General features: G+C 42.8%; 2 protein-coding genes across 5 annotated transcripts in view; one reads left to right on the top strand and one right to left on the bottom strand.

Annotated features, from left to right (window-relative positions):
- The window catches only part of arhgap17a (Rho GTPase activating protein 17a), a 33,826-nt gene extending 25,763 nt beyond the window's left edge, over positions 1-8,063 (top strand). The window contains exons 16-21 of one of the 2 annotated variants that reach the window (XM_085361265.1): positions 60-151; positions 1,436-1,583; positions 1,787-2,065; positions 2,887-3,032; positions 3,506-4,045; positions 5,697-8,063. In XM_085361265.1, the coding sequence (XP_085217391.1) occupies positions 60-151; positions 1,436-1,583; positions 1,787-2,065; positions 2,887-3,032; positions 3,506-4,045; positions 5,697-5,860 (1,369 nt within the window). In that variant the 3' untranslated portion in view covers positions 5,861-8,063. The remainder of the gene's footprint in view (positions 1-59; positions 152-1,435; positions 1,584-1,786; positions 2,066-2,886; positions 3,033-3,505; positions 4,046-5,696) is intronic. The other variant, XM_085361266.1, reaches the window with a different exon arrangement.
- Positions 8,064-11,617: 3,554 nt separating this feature from the next.
- Positions 11,618-16,909, bottom strand: part of grid2ipb (glutamate receptor, ionotropic, delta 2 (Grid2) interacting protein, b) — a 35,359-nt gene continuing 30,067 nt past the window's right edge. For 2 of the 3 annotated variants that reach the window (XM_085360484.1, XM_085360485.1), the window contains 10 exons: positions 16,753-16,905; positions 16,265-16,352; positions 15,730-15,807; positions 14,190-14,386; positions 13,950-14,105; positions 13,779-13,865; positions 13,564-13,693; positions 13,297-13,415; positions 12,058-12,222; positions 11,618-11,757 (listed from right to left, as the gene is read on the bottom strand). In XM_085360484.1, the coding sequence (XP_085216610.1) occupies positions 11,686-11,757; positions 12,058-12,222; positions 13,297-13,415; positions 13,564-13,693; positions 13,779-13,865; positions 13,950-14,105; positions 14,190-14,386; positions 15,730-15,807; positions 16,265-16,352; positions 16,753-16,905 (1,245 nt within the window). In that variant the 3' untranslated portion in view covers positions 11,618-11,685. Of the gene's footprint in view, positions 11,758-12,057; positions 12,223-13,296; positions 13,416-13,563; positions 13,694-13,778; positions 13,866-13,949; positions 14,106-14,189; positions 14,387-15,729; positions 15,820-16,264; positions 16,353-16,752; positions 16,906-16,909 lie in introns of all 3 variants that reach the window. The other variant, XM_085360483.1, reaches the window with a different exon arrangement.

Here is a 16,909-nt window from a genome sequence, read left to right on the forward strand (position 1 = left end):
TCATCCCTCATTATGTCAGAAAGCATCTAATTTTTGCACATCTATGTATGCACACCCAGGAGTCTGGCTGAGATGGCTGCAGCTACCTCTGTGCACGTGGTGGCCATTGTTGAGCCCATTATCCAACATGCTGACTGGTTCTTTCCTGAGGGTAGGTCTTGGGTTTCCTCTATAGCTGCTTATTTTCAGTCTGACCTTATTTACCTTCTTTGAAGCCATTAGTCCTATCAGTATATAAGGCAGTCATGGGGAAGGCAGCTGATATTGATTGCCTTGCAAGGCCGATAATCAGGAGTGAAAGGGGACTGAGATAAGATGACCAAGGTCAAACAGTTTTCGTACTTTAGAGGCTGGCTGGAAGATGTCTTATACATACAAGTTGCTTTAAACACTCACCAAATCCAGTGAACTGAAGAACTAAATGAAAGTAAAACTCCCTCTTACTGTTAATATGTAACAGAGTCAGTAGTTTACATGCTGGGTTAAATAAACACACACGCCCCCACTAATATCTTAGAGAGTCACACCTCGACCAGGTGCTTTTGGTGGATTCCAGAAAATCCCAAAGACTTGTTCATCCAATTCTTGTTTTTTAAAGTCATTAAGGATGGATGGTGTGCATTCATTGCATCCTGGAAAAAAACTGTTTAACAAAATCATGAAAAGCCAGAAATACCATGACATCCATACTGATGTTGGATGTATGTAAAGTTCTGAGGCAGCTGCATATTTGTCTGGGTTGCACAGGCAGGTTAGTTAAAGCCTCTCTTATAGTCTCTGTTGAGGGCCTGTATCTTAGGCAGAGATGATATATTACTAGTGTTGCCATAATTGAGCATCTCTGGTGCACATACAGAGAGGGATGATGAGACAGTGGGAGCTATCACCTCACAATAATAAGGACTTTGGTAAATTGCTGACTCTGTTTGTGGAAACTCCTTTCACAGTCTGTAGACAAACACTTTCAGGCAAATCTTTGATTCTTAATTTCGTTCAGTTAAATTTGAATTGTCTTTTTGAGCAGCTTATGAGAGGTTTTTGGAGCATTCCAGCCTAATGTAAACTGAATAATAGGCTAATGTTTGTGTCAGAATAAACAAAGTAAACATCTGTCATCTGGCAACATCTGCTTCTTCTTACACATAAAAATGAGTGTTTTCTGTGTTTCAGTCTAACAAGCTTGGATAACGACCCGAGACCTCCATGGTCTTGTTCAGTTAGGTTCTCCCTCTATCACAGGTCACAAGCTAGCGTAAAGTAAAGAATGCAAACATGGATTGATTGAACATTCTGTGCATTACAGTGAATAACGTTAAATTTACGTTAAATTGTTCGTTTGCTGTTTTTTTTTTTAACCAAAAGAGGGCGCTATAACACCCACCTGCACTCTTTCTTTATACAGTTTAACCTGTTTTTCTTAACTGTGTTTTTATAGACGTGGAGTTCAATGTTTCTGGCATGTTTGTGATGCCCACACCTGCATCCAACCACAACAATCACTTAGATTATGACTCCGGCACCATTGAAAGGAAGAGACCTGGCAGCATGGTGGGACCAGAGAACGACACAGGACGCAAAGACAAGTAATCCTCCAGAAGTTGCTCGCTGATCACTCTGATTCATTTGTGCCTTTTAATCCAGCTGCTTTCTTATGCTTCTAGATAATGTTGGTGTAAATAATCCGGTCACTTTTCTCGTTATGCTGTGGTGATTCTGCCCTAATCATGAATCTCTTTTGGTGGTTTTTGTTTCTCTCCTTCACCGTCTCCCTGCTATCCCTGTGTAGTACCACTAACAAGCACTCGGACCACACCCTTCGTAGAGGCAGTAACACTTTAGGTAGAAAGCAGCACACTTCACCTGCTTTCCAGCCTCCTTTACCCCCCGTGGAGGCTCAGGGACAGGGACACGGGGCTGGGCAGGTTCCCCAGGCCTCGGCTGAGCCCCAGTCACAAGCTTCACCTGGGGGTTCAGGGTCTGATCCTTTCCAGCAAAGTTTGGCACAGGGTCTTGCTGCTCTTGCAGCTGCTCAGCAGCTTCTAGCCCAGCACACAGAGGAGCTCAGGTAAGAGGTGTTTCCCTGCATCTCTGCTGCTGGTGGCAAAAACGTAGCATGCCTTACAAGCACACATGCATGCTTTTATGTTTTCAGGGTTCGAACTGCAGGAAGACATTAGTGAATTGTCGGTAAACGCACAACGTCAATCTGATTAGTTGCATAAAGTGGAGAGGTTTATTAATGCATGGCTCACTGGCACCTCATAGACATCAGCTCTTCTCTTGGTCACCTTAGTTCAGCTGGTGGTTTCTCTAACAAAACCACAAGTTTTCTTACGCCACCACCAGTTGCAGCTATGCAGACGACTCTAAAATCAGCCCACTGAAATGGCACAACAATGGCCTCTGTCATTCCACTAACAGTCGCTCTCAGGGCCTCTTGACTTCCCATCCCTCTGCTTTCCTCCCCAAATCACTAGAATCAGCAGGAAACTCACACTAACTGGCTCAAACTGCTTTGAAAAGCCTGGACATTGGCGCCTGTTATGCAAAGACTGAACGAGTGTCTTTGATTTAGTTGCTGAAAAGACAACATTCATTTTCAGACAGATGACACTATTCAGCTCAGCTTTTTTGGCTCTACAGACTCCACTGGGAAAGCAAATTTAGATGAGCCTCCCAGATTATATTTGTGGCACATACTATGCAGCACATGAGAGGGGTTTGCTACTACTAAAATAAATCTGATTCTACTTTAATAGCTCTTAAAAACATTCAAGGCTGGATGCTGTTGCATATGTGCTACTCAGTTTCGGCCAACTTGATGGTTTAAAGCTTCTTCTTTTTTTTCTTTTTTTTTGGTGTGTGTGTGTTCTTTCTCTTAAGCAGCCCAAAGCTACGTGACTCTACATCCACCCCAACCCCTGCGCTCCAGAGGAATGGCTCTGGAGGAGGCAGCCAGGCTGCTGGCCAGCTGGGCACTGGAACCCCTGCGGCTGGATCCATGGGGCCCAGTCCACATATGATGCGCAGAGGTAAGAATCTACACCCTAAAGTGGTGCAATAAGTCAGTCATTCATTGCTTAGAAATACTAATTAAATAAAGATCTAAATATGTTTAGGACATCAGTACAGCTTCTGCATGGGTTGAATTCCCATAATTCCTCCCTCTGAATAGCCAGACCCATGCAAACAGACTTTAGGGTGGGACCATCACTGTTTGCATGGCTCTTGGAGATGGTATGAGATTGATGGCTAGTGAAAAATTAAGCCAGTACCCAAGTCCCAAAAAAATACAGTTCCTCTAATGGTCACTTCAGGTTCCAGCAGCTACTCACAATTGATCAGGGAATGCACGTCTTTCCCTCGTGACCTGTGGTTGGCAGAAGGTGCCTAGGCCTGTGGGACTGGGGCCTAGATTTTCTTATACAGATGGATATCGTATGTATACTTTTGGACTTTTATTTATGTTTCCCACCAATAATGGCAGTTTACCTTTTGCTTCCAGGTACCAAGAAGCAGGCTCCTGCTCCTCCCAAACCCACAAACCCTCCACCCAGTCAGCCCTGTAATTCTGTAAACCACTCCTCATCCTCTGTCTCCTCCCAGACTTTCAGTTCCACCCCCAGACCCCTGTCTAGCAACTCGTCCACCTCTGTAACCTCCCCCACCTCACATCCAAGTGCCACACATCGGCGCCATTCGAGTAACCAGCCCCCGATCCAGGCGCCGAGCCATCCACCCCCAGAACCTCCGACGCAGGCCAATCCCTCTGTGCAGCCCACATCCCTCGGCCAGCCCAGCGGAGACCAGCACAGCGCCGACCCCTCACCCCCGGGAACCCCAACCCCTCCAGACACCCCTCCACCCTGCACTAACAGCCAGGATGCAGTTACCCCTCCATCCCCATCTCCATCTCCCTACCAGTCGGGCTCGCTTCCCCGGCCGCGGCCTGTCCCCAAACCACGGAACAGACCCAACATCCCCCCGCCGCCCCAACCCACCACAGTGACCAATGAGACCAACGGGATCTGCACCAAGATGATGGGTGGGTACCGTTTCTTATGTGAAGTGTGTGTAACAGTGTCATTACTAACCTAATACTAATGTACTGTAATTCTAACACTCTTCACTGTAATACCTCTGCAGGTTAAAGACACACTTGTGAGGTTTGTTGATAATTGACACTTGCAGTAGCACTTTTTTTTTTCCTTTTAAATACATATCATCATCACAGCCTGCCGGCTCTTTCACATCCTTTTTTTTTTTTAAACTTTGATGCACGACTGTCCCATGATGTGTGATGGATTTTAGTGAGAAACCCACTTCTGATGTGAAAAGCAGATATTTGATACGGTTGCACTTGCTGCTTCCAGTCGAATGATGAGGAAGAAATCTGCAGATAATATTTGTTCCTCTTGAGATCTTTAAAAAAAGAAAAGAAGAAAATGCTGTGTTTTTAAACACTCAAACTTCAATTCATCAGTTGAGTTGCAAAGTATAGAGGGAATATAGCCTCACTGATCTTTACCCACTTATAGTGGGCCATTCATTCGAGTCATTGAGACACATTTCACCCCATGTTTTCTAAGCACCTCCCACAGGTTGGATTGGATTAATGTCCTCTTCTTCTGTACCATACAGACTTTGCTAGCTACTCCATTATATAAAGAAATACCTGAAGGTGAAACACGAATCATTAAAATCTTTCCACCGAATTTTTTGGCTTATGTTTGTTCACTAACTTTAAAAATGTTGTGTTTTTTCCATTAACACGGAAAGACACCTGAGAGCTTCACACTGATGGACTCGATTAAACTGTTCACTTTATCTTCCACTGCTTCTCAAAAACATGTTTCTAGAAGTGAATGTCTCACTACAGGTAATACGGCAGTCTGGCATCAGAGCTGTCATTGCTCACGAGTCATTTTCATCGGCTGTCACTGTGTAATCACAAACAAAGGGGTTTGAAACTCTGATCAGCTCTTAGCGAGGCTTTCAAACCCTTCACTGTCCGGGAAACTTCAGATTTTCAGAAATATGAAGTGATCCGTGTTGTGGAGTTTTTAAGCTTTTGTATTTTTTTAACTCATGTGCACCTCTAACATGCATGTTTGTGTTTCCAGTATTCAGAATCATGTCCACCCCTCCACCCACCCCCAAAACAGTGTAATGCCCTAGTTTTAATAATTGCATTCAAATGCAAATGAGTTTTCCAGCTAAAATTAAACAGAAACATCTTTCCGGACTTTACATTTTCTCTCTGCTTTCACTGGTTTGTTGCACTGCTGCTTGTCAGTCTCTGTTGCACAGCGCCACCTGCTGGCTGGAGAACTCCTCACTTGCCAAACCTCTGCTCCAGTTTAGTTTTAATCTGCGGAAAATGTGACACAGTTTGACTGCTCTGCAGCAGCTTTAAGTGTTTTCATACGTCGGGCACGTGTTTGCCATTATGGCTGCTGTTTGTCATGTGGGCATTTATCTTTTTGGGATGTTTATGTAGCGTTTTATATGAATTCCTACATGCATGGGAAACCCATTTGCAGTCCCTTGCTAACATAAACAGTAAGTGGAATTATCTGCTTCAGCTGTTACCACACACATCTCCTTTTATCTAAAGATTATTTGCTATTGTGACTAAGCTTACGTGTTTCCTCACCGCAACTAATCTGTCTTCCATGATGTGTCCCGCTTTGTAGATCCGGTGATTCCTTTCAAAGGTTTGAGTCGAGCTTTGGTCCCTGACCTCACGGCAGTAGACCAGCAGCTGCCGACTGCCACCGCCTTCTCCTCCTCCTCCTCCTCCTCCTCGCCGCCTCTTCCTAAAGACTGTGACCTGGAGAGCGAGAGCACTGTCCTATAAGGAGGCGCCTGCCCATATCTGCAGCCCTCGTATAAAAGATGAACCTCTCCAACTGTGCCTGGTCATGAAGGACAACAAACTAATGGTGGCCATCATGGAGGTCAAACAGCTTCCTGTCAGCAAAATACATAAAACATTTCTCCAGTCACATGATTAATCTTTGACATGCTAGTTTATTATATGCGAGCTCTATTAGTATTTTTACCCACTACTACACACACATTTTAACATCACATTATTATAGGGGGTAAGCTAGATGAGTGGCAGTGTGTCTTAGAGCGTTACTACTGGTTGTCTTCACTTTTATAAATGCCATAAGTACAGCTTACAGTCAGTATAGTTATTGATTATATAACACATCTTTAAGCTAAAAGGGGTAAAACATCACTATAAATTAACAGAACTGAGCTGATCCCAGCTCACATCAGCTAAAGGATCTCACACGCAAGCCGCTTTGCAACCCCCAGCTCCTTCGCTTCATTCTGTTTTTAATTTAATTCATACGTGTGAAACAGTGTACTAGGAAATCTAGGAGTGATAGTCATGTAAATGCCAAATTTTTGGTTTATAGTCCACATGCAATTGGTGTTTTCCACTGTTTCTACTGTTGTTTAGTGCAGTTCGTGTGTCTCAGCTGTCATCGGCACTCGCTTCCCGACAGTCTTTTCGACCTCCATGATGTTGCCAGATGTGATTTTTGCAGGGAGACTCGTGATACAAAGCCTTCACCCTGCGACATGTACCGGCCCCTCTGTCTTTACACCGCACTCCCTGCAGATCAAGCTCCAGACAATCGTCAAAGAAGAGCTTAGCAGAAACGAAGGGCAGATGTTGGATCAGCACTGCTGTTAGAGACGGTGTTACGGCAATATAAAAGAACACGGTGGGGTAATGTGGGGCAGCTGCCAAACTACGGACTGATAGGACTCAGTTGTATTTGGTGTGAGGTGGGGGTTTTCTGTGTGTGAGTATTTTTCAGTGTTGAACATGGCCTTAGATCAAGAAATAAATAAGTTGTATTTTTAAAAGGTGGATGGAATAGAAACCAAAACAGTTGAAGTGTAGCTGTGACTGCAGGTTTCCAGTCGTCTCAACACTTAACTTTCCCTTTTCTCCCCCTTTATACTTTTATTTCTTTTTCCTCCTGCCTGTATTTATTTACCAATTTAAAACAAAAATACATTCCCTAGTGGCTTGACATCTTTAATGCAGTCTTTAAATATGCACCATGCCTTATTGGTTCCTCCCAGAACTATGAAATACGCATTTACTGTATGGAGGGGGGGTATTCCCTTCTAGTACCACAGTATTTCTAAGAAGCTGTGTCGGTAGCGGGTATATTTCAGGCCGTGTCCGATAAGAAACTGTGCGCGTCTGCATTGTTCTGCAGAAGTTGTGTATTTAAATATATTTTGGGTTTTCTAAGCAGACGTAGCAGGGGTCGACCTGACCCTCCCAGCCTGAATGCAGTCAGTATTTTTTGCCTTTCTGTTTCTCCAGTCTATCTTAGTGTGCTCTCCGGCGTTCGCCAGGGCATTACACACAGCGGGGCTGAGCGTGAGCGAATGTAGTGAAACATCACCCTGAGCAGAAAGATGCATAAAGAGCTGATTTTGCACTTGAGCGCAGGCCAGACTCATTGAGTGGTTTTCTAGTGAACTCGGTTATAGAGGGCTTGGGTTTTTTCCCCTCTCTCTCTGTCTTTCCCACTGAGCTGAGTGAACACGGTGCTGTGATATCTCAGTAGTGATGTGGTGTTAGATTTTTGCCCGGTCTGTTGTTTTTGGATTTTTTTTTTATTTTAAATGGCTTTGTTGTATTTTCTGTGTAAACTTTGCTTTATTGTTATTATTATTTTTTTGGCCTCTGATAAATGCAGATTTTGGTTCTTAGAGAGCTGACCCAACATGGTACCAGGTGAGAAGGTCTTGGATGCTGGAGTTGCCCTGAAAAGAAGTTGAGTTGTTTTTCAGAGACAATCAAAGCATTATGATCCCCTCCTTTCTCTCTCTGTGCACTCTTGTACCTTGCTGCCTTATCCTTGTGCGTTGAGAGAACAAACAAATGCCATTAAACTAGAAATGATGATAATGATGCTGCATTTTTAAGTTCCATAGTTTTATATGTATGCTGTCTGGTGAGCTTAAATATGGGGGGAAAAAACATGTAATATGAATGCTTTCCTTTCCAAAGAAAATAAAGTATATGAAGAAACTATTTAAATCTGCTCCAGGTTGATTGTCTTGTGCCTCGACTCTTGTCCTGTAACAGCCTTAAAGAATGAGGGTTAAAATATTCCTGTAATATGATTTTAAAAAGGGTGACAAATTGCTAATGTCACTGATTAAAAAGCTTTTTTTTTTTTTGAAATTGCATTAACAAAATGTTACCTATAAACATTTGTTCCTGTTGCCACTGAAGGGCTATATGCAATTATGCTAAAACAATCAGGTTAAACTGAAATAAGATTATTTGGGTCATTAAAATATTTCAGTTGACTGTAGACTGAGCTGTTCACATGACGACCATCCACGCTTTCCACGAGGAGGGTAAGCCACAGAAGCCTGGCCCTTCAGAGTGCTGCCACAGAGGATATTAATGGAAAGATGACTGGAAGGGGAAAGGGTGCACAAGCAACAGGGATGACTGCAGCCCTGAGAGGATTGTTGGAAAAAGTCGATTCAAGAACTTGGGAGACCTTCACGAGGAGTGGATTAGAGCTGGTGTAAGTGCACCAAGAGCCTCCGTCATGCTGCTGTCACGTCCCTAATCTCAAGCCACCAAAGACCAACCAGATGAAGTGTTTTACGTGGGCTAACAAAACCAAACTGTCGCTAAGTTGTTCCCTTTTCAGATGAAAGTACATTTTAAATTGACTAAAGTCTGGAGTAAGAGTGGAGAGGGTACTGTTTCCACAGTCACGTCAGGTGCTGCTGCTGGTGGCGCTCTGTGTTTTATCACGTCCAGAGTAACAGCTGTATATCAGCAGGTCGATTTATGATACTTGATATGCTTTCTTCCTTTTACTGCAGATTAGAATTCAGCAGAGATTTGCACATGGACTGATTCATGTTGATACTTATATATCTGCTATCAGCTGATAATAATGGGCGTTCAACACGTGGGTCACTCTAAACCTATCACCTGAAAGCACAGATAAATCAAACGGCGTTACTTTCAGGCATTTGTTTTTATTTAAAACATTTTAAACATATCCTCCATCTGAAAGCAAACAGAAAGGTAAAATGATCACAAAACATTAGCAACTTTTCATGAAAACATATAAAACAGTTATAAAAGAGAACCAATAAGTTAACCTAGCTAGACTAACAGAAGTGTATTTAAACCTAAATATCCAGGGAGGGTAAATGCTACCAGCTGCACAGCTTTTATACATTAACTGCACCGACATGCAAATGACGGGGACGAGAAACACCGTTACTAGACCTGTAGCAGCTAGGAGTGTATTTTTACAAGGTCACAGTCACCTCGTGAGCCTGACTAAAGCTATGCATTAAGAATAAATAAAACGGTAATTTCCTGGTGACACACTTGGATAAGAAAGTGAACTGGGACTTGGAGGACAGGGGAATACAATTTTTAAAAAAAAGAAAAAAAGAAAGAAATGAGCAGTGCATAGCAAAAAACAATGAATTTACAATTTCAATAGTTCATAAACAGAAATACAACACAGCTACAGGTACACTGTACTGTAGAGGAGTCATGACATCACCATGACAACCAGAAATGCAGGAAATGTCCATTTACAGTGTGTTTTTCCTCCCCGCACCCCCTGTTGACGCGCATTCATCCAGAGGCCGCCCACTTGTTGGAGCAGAGATGCATTCAGAACACTAGAAAGACTCGACAAAGTGCACAACCATTAGCCGTTTGCCAGAAGCAAACAGCTCACGCTTCACAACGAAGCTGGCTTTCACCTTTGAGTACAGCCAACAACAAAAAAGGACACTAATCACCCACATGCTCTGAAACTACAGAATTTGACGATGTGCCGATGGCGGGCCGTAAAAGGTGCAGCATTGTTTGCAAAACGTCACTCAGAACCCTCAAAACAAATGTGCAAATGAATGTGGATTTCACCGAGTCCTCACAGGGAGAACAGCAGTGATGCTGGATGAATACGAGCGGACGTTCACAGGCTTTAGTTCGGGTGCAAATGGGCTGCATTTACTCAGTTGCAGTGACCAGCTGCTGAGGAGTCACAAGGAGACTGCAATTGTTTGGAGACCGGTTGCCTGGTGGGAGGCAACATGTCTCCAAACAATTGCAGTCTGCATCTAATTTATAAACGCAGACAGATTGCATGTTACACTGACTCTGAGTCAGTCTACGCCAGTGTGCGCAACTCATCTGTGTGGTTTCTCTTTGCAGTAGGGAATTCAACTCAACAGTTTGCCAATTGGTTGTATTCTGTTTATCTTCCTGTAAGGTTGCCTAGCACCTATTTGATTTGCAGTTAAATCGCCAACCTGCAGCAACTACGTCACTAGTGGTGGAGGAATTTATGGGCTTCTGGCTGGACTGGGAATACAAGTGGTTAATTTTTGTTTTATGTGAATTTTGACATCAACAGATTTCATGCGATTACCGGCTTGACCCCCTTCAATCGCAAACTGATAGCAGTCAGACTCCATCTTATTGCCGTTTTATTTCCATCCGAGTCTTCAACGCAACAATTCAAAGGCAAAAAATTGATTGCGAGCTGTCATGGTAGAGTGTTTACACTTGACTGACATAACAATGTAACCTTAAAGGATGCAGGCCAAAGAATCCTCTTCAGATCTGTTTGTTTGTTCAAATGACAAATTTGATTTTATCACTGCAAGATGAGTTTTGACATTTTGAGTTATTTTAACACATTTTATAATAATAATAATAATAACAAGAAGAAGAAAAATTAAAATATTAATAAAACTTAAATTTGTAAATTTCTACAATCTTTACGGCCTTGCTTTGCTTCCATAGACATCAGATCCTCAACACTTTAGGACCAGAGCTGGGTGTGTGTGACGTTAACTCGCCTCTATCAGAAGAGAAAAGAAAAAGGATTTTCATCATAGATGTCACAGTAAAGGAAATAAATATGACTACAAGTCATACAATTCATGTTCTAGATTCACAATTTGGACATAAATTGTTTAAAAACTCCTACCGTCTACTATTTCTGAATGTTTAAAATATATCCTGCAGTATGGGAGGCAGTGAGCGCACCATCAAACACTAACACTGAACTACACCTGTCAGTCATCTTGAGTCCAGATAACTGTCATCAGCCTACATTTATGCTTCGTCTTTACAATTTTCAAATATGATCTGATAGAAAATATAAACTTTATATAGTCGTATAATAAACATGTAAATAGTCATACCAGTTGTTGTCGTTGCTTAAACCTCACTTTAATGCAGCATCACAATCAACGGCCTTGAAAGGCTTCCTTCTAACAATCTTTACAAATTTACCAATTAATGCGCATTAAAAAGAGATGTAAATAACGTTGCTAAGTGGCGGGAGTATTGCGTGTGTGCTGTGGAGTTCCTATTGATCTGTGGACACCTGAATAGTCCTGCTCTACCAGCACCTGAAGTAATAGCACTGCTGCACACGGGGCACTCGTTAACTTGTGGTTTATCTACATACAGATACAGCGCATTTCCATTGTGTTTGCTATAGATGACGTGGTCTCTGTTCCCGTTGGTTTGAGTGTCTGTGTGTGATCTTGGCACTTTGGTTATGGAGAGCAGAGTGAAAACTGAGCCAGCCGGCCTTTTCGGTTTGGCCCGACATCTGCCCGCATTTCTTGCTTCTACCAGGCCAAAGGGGAAGACAGTCTGGGGCTTCTGGGGTTTTCCGGAGTCTGGATCTCACTGAGAGCTCTCTGCAAAAGAAAAACCATAATCTCCTCTTATTTATACTCATTTTACCCCATTATTTTCAGATTTAGAGCACATTCATTTATTCCATAAACAGGGCCGCTTTGCAGCTTAATCAGTTTATAGCTGCAGGCAGCCGGTCTGTGTGAGAGCACTGTTTGAATGCCTCATTGTTTAGTAGGTTTGAGTCTGTCACACGCCTGCTGAATATATCCAAAATATGACTGTCACCTTCTGGAACAAGTCAAATTTAGCCTTGCTCATCTATCAACACCTTGACAGAGAACAGTGGAGTAATAGCTCACCTCAAACTTGGATACGAACTCTGAAAAAATGCCAAAGAAGGTCTCTGTGCTGGAGGACTTGCTGTCCTCTCCAAAGTAGGAGGCCACCTTGGAGAATTCCTCCATGGCTCTGGTCTGCAAAGATTCAAGAGACTGGATCGCAGGGTGGCTGTTCTCCAGGAAAGTCTGTGGGCACAAACATACAAATATACAGGGGCTCTTAATGAATGGTGCAACTGGGTGAAGATTTAGAAAACAATTAGTGATGCTGCCATGATGCCCTGATTTCTCTTGTCTCTATATTTACACTCCTCCATGATAATGGATGGGTGCTACAAAATTGTTTGAGGCAAAGCAAGGTGCCACCACCTGTACACTAACAACTCTTTTACTGAAGTAGTCCTGGTTTGGAAATGTTATTGATATCTATTGAGAGTCCAAACAAATATGTCTGGACTTTCCTCTTATACTCCTGGTTACTGACACCTAATAACACGAGCACAGGGAATGTATCGTATTGTTTCTTTGTTGTTTTTCTCCAAATACCCTGCTTTCCTCCCACAGACCGAGGAGCTTGCTTGTTAAATTCGGATTAAATGATGAACTAACCATAGCTGTAGATGTCAGACAGATACAGTGCACAAATAAATGTTTGAATGAGTAGCTTTGTGGTCAATTAGACTGTTGAAGTGCAACATTATCATATTATTTGTGTTTGTGTTACTATCCTAAACAACCAGGAAACGGTTAGCTTAGCAGTGCGAAACGGGCAAGTCATTATGTCGCTTGTTTCAACAATATGGAACCCAGACAACAAAACCAGCTGATTTTGTCAAGTTTTTCCTGAGCTTTTATAATATTTTTTACACTTATATTATAACCTGTATGGTAGTAAACATCAGAGTGCTTGTATTCGATGAGAACTGGACAGGGCCAGCCAAGTGATTCCTTTGCTAAGCTGAAACTGCAAAGACACAAGAGTGTCTCTTTAACTCTTAACCGTTGATAAACATCATTCATTTATTTACAGATTTTACTGTAGGGGTGCATGGTGGAACAGCGGTTAACACTGTCACCTCTCAGTATAAGGGTTCAACCCTGCTGCCCACCTGGGCCTTTGTGTGCATGTTCTCCCTATGACATTAATCTGAGTGTCGTTCCTACTGTTTCAGCTTTGTGATAACATGCAAACTACCCATTGTACACCCTGCGTGTGCTGGAATAGGCTCCAGCCTTGAAAATGGATGGGTTTTATCGTACACTCATGACTGAAGTGAAGTGATCGTCAGGGGTAGACTGGATCTTCTGACAGGCCGCCCTGATGTCCTGCACGGTGGAGTGAAGGTCACTCAGCTCTGTTGTAATGGCCCTCTGGTTCACTGTCACAGGGAAATATTGGAGATGAGGTAACAAACCCATTGAAACTCAAAGGAAATATGCAAATCAAACTGTAACAACAGCATAAAATATGCAAAAGAAGCACACCTGATTCTACTGTATATTAACTATTAACTAAGAGCATTGTACCTTTAGCTGCCAGAGGCACTGTTGTGAGGTCTCTGGGAAAGCTGAGCAGATCTGGGAAGTGTTGGCACAAAGACTTGGCCAAAATGTGGAGAAAGGTGGATTTCCCGTCGACTGTTTTGGTTGTGCTTAGCTAAGAGACAGAAGGAGAAGCGCATGAGCGACTAAACACTGAACTCGAGCTTACCGTGTTGAAGGCACAGACATCCGTGCTGTACCTCAGTTAGGAAGTTGATCTTAAAACTGGTCGTCCTGTTGCTCTTCGGCTGCCCGTTGTTCAGGTAATTTCCCATTGCAAGAACAAACTGTTGGTAAAGTAAAGCCGTAAGTATTCACTGCTAACACAGATATTCACAGATTTATTTTCATTTCGACTGCTCATTTCATACCTCCAGGATCTTGGCTAATTTCTTGCTGCTCCTGAGCTCCACTGAAGCCTTGTAGATGTAATCGTACGCGATCTTCATCTCCTCCGTCCTCTCCTGTAGGGTCGTTTTAAAGTAGAGGCTCCGCAGGCGAGTCTTATAATCAGGCACCATTAGCATCTGAAACACAGACAATGTTAAATCATTTAGTTTTACTCTTTAAAACATGTCTGATCATCTCTGACATTTTTCCCTCACAGTCACCTGGAAAATGAACTGGTCCGGCTCGCTCAGCTTGCCCGGGTCCTGATCAAACTGTTCGTACTGTTTCACCTCTTCTTCGTCTGGGGCATACAGCAGCAGCTGCTTGATGTGGGCCGGCTCCAGCCTGTCGGTGGTCATGTTCATCAACACCTGACGCAGCTCTTCGGGGGAGATTTTCAGATGGGCGATGAGGATGGCTGCAGGGAGGAGGAGGAGGGTGAGTAGGCGGGGGAAAATGTGGAGAATTTATGTACCAAAGAGGATCACTGTGTTCCCGCTCTGCTGACAAACCCTTCATCTGCGTGTCTTTCACTCACATTTATTACCATGTGTCTGTAACATGTAGCTCTGAAACCCAGAGTCACATCATAAACCCGCTAATTAACAGTGAATTAGCAGTGCCGTGACAGAAGACAGAAGTTGCTGTGCCAAAGAGTCCAATCTGGATAACTGCAGAGAAGCAAGGCATCATTTTTAGACTTTTCATTGTCTTGCTATATTGCTACACTGGCCTCTATTGTTACACTGACGTAAGATGACTCTTTGTAATTCTTTGATCAAATTTGGCCAAATCTGATCCACGATCTAAGAAGAACATAAATATACATGTCTTTTTCTTCTTGTAGAGACTCACTCTTTTTCCTTGTGAATGAAACATGAACGACCTGTTGGTACTGTTAGGTTTGCCTACTTCGTGACTTGCTTGCTGTGTAATTATATTGTCCTCAACGTTCCAGCGAATAGGTTCAAGCTACAAACCTATCAGGTACCAGTTAGCACAAAGCAAATCTAGAGAAAAATCAGTCAGAAGGTATAAGGAGAGAGCAATGATCTGTGGCCAAATCCATTTTCTTTAAGGGAGTTATCTCGCTGCTACTTCTGCAGTGCACTTGTTTTCACCTTCATTCCAACCAAGGGAGGTGAAATGGACTCATGATGGTTTATAACTGATATTCCTGAACTTTAACTCACTTGGATCATCCAGTGTTCCTTTAATTTACTTGAACAGTGTAACTGTATCCATTACGGTGGCCCTGAGAGGTCAAATGCAACTTAAAATGCAAGCAGGTAAAAAAAAATGCTGCAAAAGCACAGAGCACACATGGGAAGCTGAATAAGTAGTAGCAGAAGTTTAACAGCTGCAGAGTCAGTGGTAATTTTCAACTCTTGATTCTGTTCCATTATCCTTGTTATGCTAATATATATGTCTGAGTGCGCTCTCACCTGAACCCTGCCCTTCGATGCAGCGTTACTACTTCAGGCTAACATGTTTTTATCAGGTTAATCACTTTATCAGTTAATTTTCATCAAGTTTATCAGCTATATATTATCTTGTGGGCACAATGTGGATTTGATACCTTGTCTAAATAGTGTCTATAATTCCTCTTCCACATCAGTTACGCAGAAAATGTTTGGCCTTCGTTAAGTGATGTTCTTTGTCTTCTACTTGTGCAACGTTTTTGTAACTATAAAAGGTATTTTTGCTGCAGTCTCACATCCTTGATCCTCGACCCTTGTGTCGTGTTTGTGTGGCACTCACAGGCATTGTAGGCTTTCTTATGAGACAGAATCTCCACCACGTCTTTCTTTTTTAAGTTCTCTGGCTGGAAGGCTGGCTCTGGAGGAGAGACTGATAATTTTAACAAACAGTGTAAGGATGCGTTCTCCTGGCACCAGGGGTCAATACGCAAACTAAGTCTAAGAGGCTGAACGTGGCGGGTTGGTGGGTTAATAACACACTCTGCCATTAGAGGCCAATAAAATGATTTTTAATCGGTAACAGCAAGTTGTGTGGTTTGTTTTTTACATAGGCAGATCTGTGTTATTACTGATAATCATGACAGAAAACAAGAGGGGGATATGGTGCCGTATGGAGAATGGATTTGAGGTGCAGGTGAATGAAGCAGCTCCAATGGAGAACATAACTGTGAAGGTACAAACACAACAGGCGACGTCAATAAAGACACACATATATTCAGATGCAATGCAAATGTATCGTTTTAGACACAAAGAGGTTAAGATGACTTGATGTGTATGAATTGATGAAGACGTGACAAAGTTACAAAATCACTCACTGGATCTGCGTTGAGTCCCAAAGTGCAGGTCCAGGTCTAAGTGCTTCACCATGTCGGTGAGCTTGTCATACTCTGAATCCTCCCCGAGCTAAACACAGACAAGGACACACTGTACTCTCCGAAGGCACAGTCAAAATCAGCTTTTTTAACTTATTTCTTTTATGGATGGTGTTCAGATTTTATTCATGTCTGATAGGAATATATGCTGGGATCAAAAAGGCTCAACGTTTTAACATCTAAAAGCAGATCAAGTCTGGCACAGCCTCTGTTTACAAAAACAACATTGTTGCCTTGATGACTCATCGGAGACACATAAGGAGGTTTTTCCAAATATGGATGGAGATATGTAGGAGTAGTGAGAAAACTCACAGTCCGAGTGGGTAGATTCACATGTTGTTTTCTTTTTTTACCGACAGAGCCATACATATACGTATCCGTACAGCCTCTAACCACAGGGTAATGCAAGATAACTGGAGATCACCACTCACCTGACCCCATATTGTTCCCTCAGAGTTCTCCACCTGCTCCCAGCGGAGCCTCTTTACACTCATGTGGTTAACGTCTGAGGCTTGCTGGCCCGGCTTGGGCAGCGGAGGTGGGTCACAAGGAGGAGGTAATGGTGGAGGAGGTGGTGGTGGAGCCTTG

The sequence above is a fragment of the Diplotaxodon limnothrissa genome, linkage group LG8 (assembly GCF_057381915.1).
Source record: "Diplotaxodon limnothrissa isolate DT_005_m linkage group LG8, D_limnothrissa_male_GT1.1, whole genome shotgun sequence".
Classification (NCBI taxonomy): Eukaryota; Metazoa; Chordata; class Actinopteri; order Cichliformes; family Cichlidae; genus Diplotaxodon; species Diplotaxodon limnothrissa.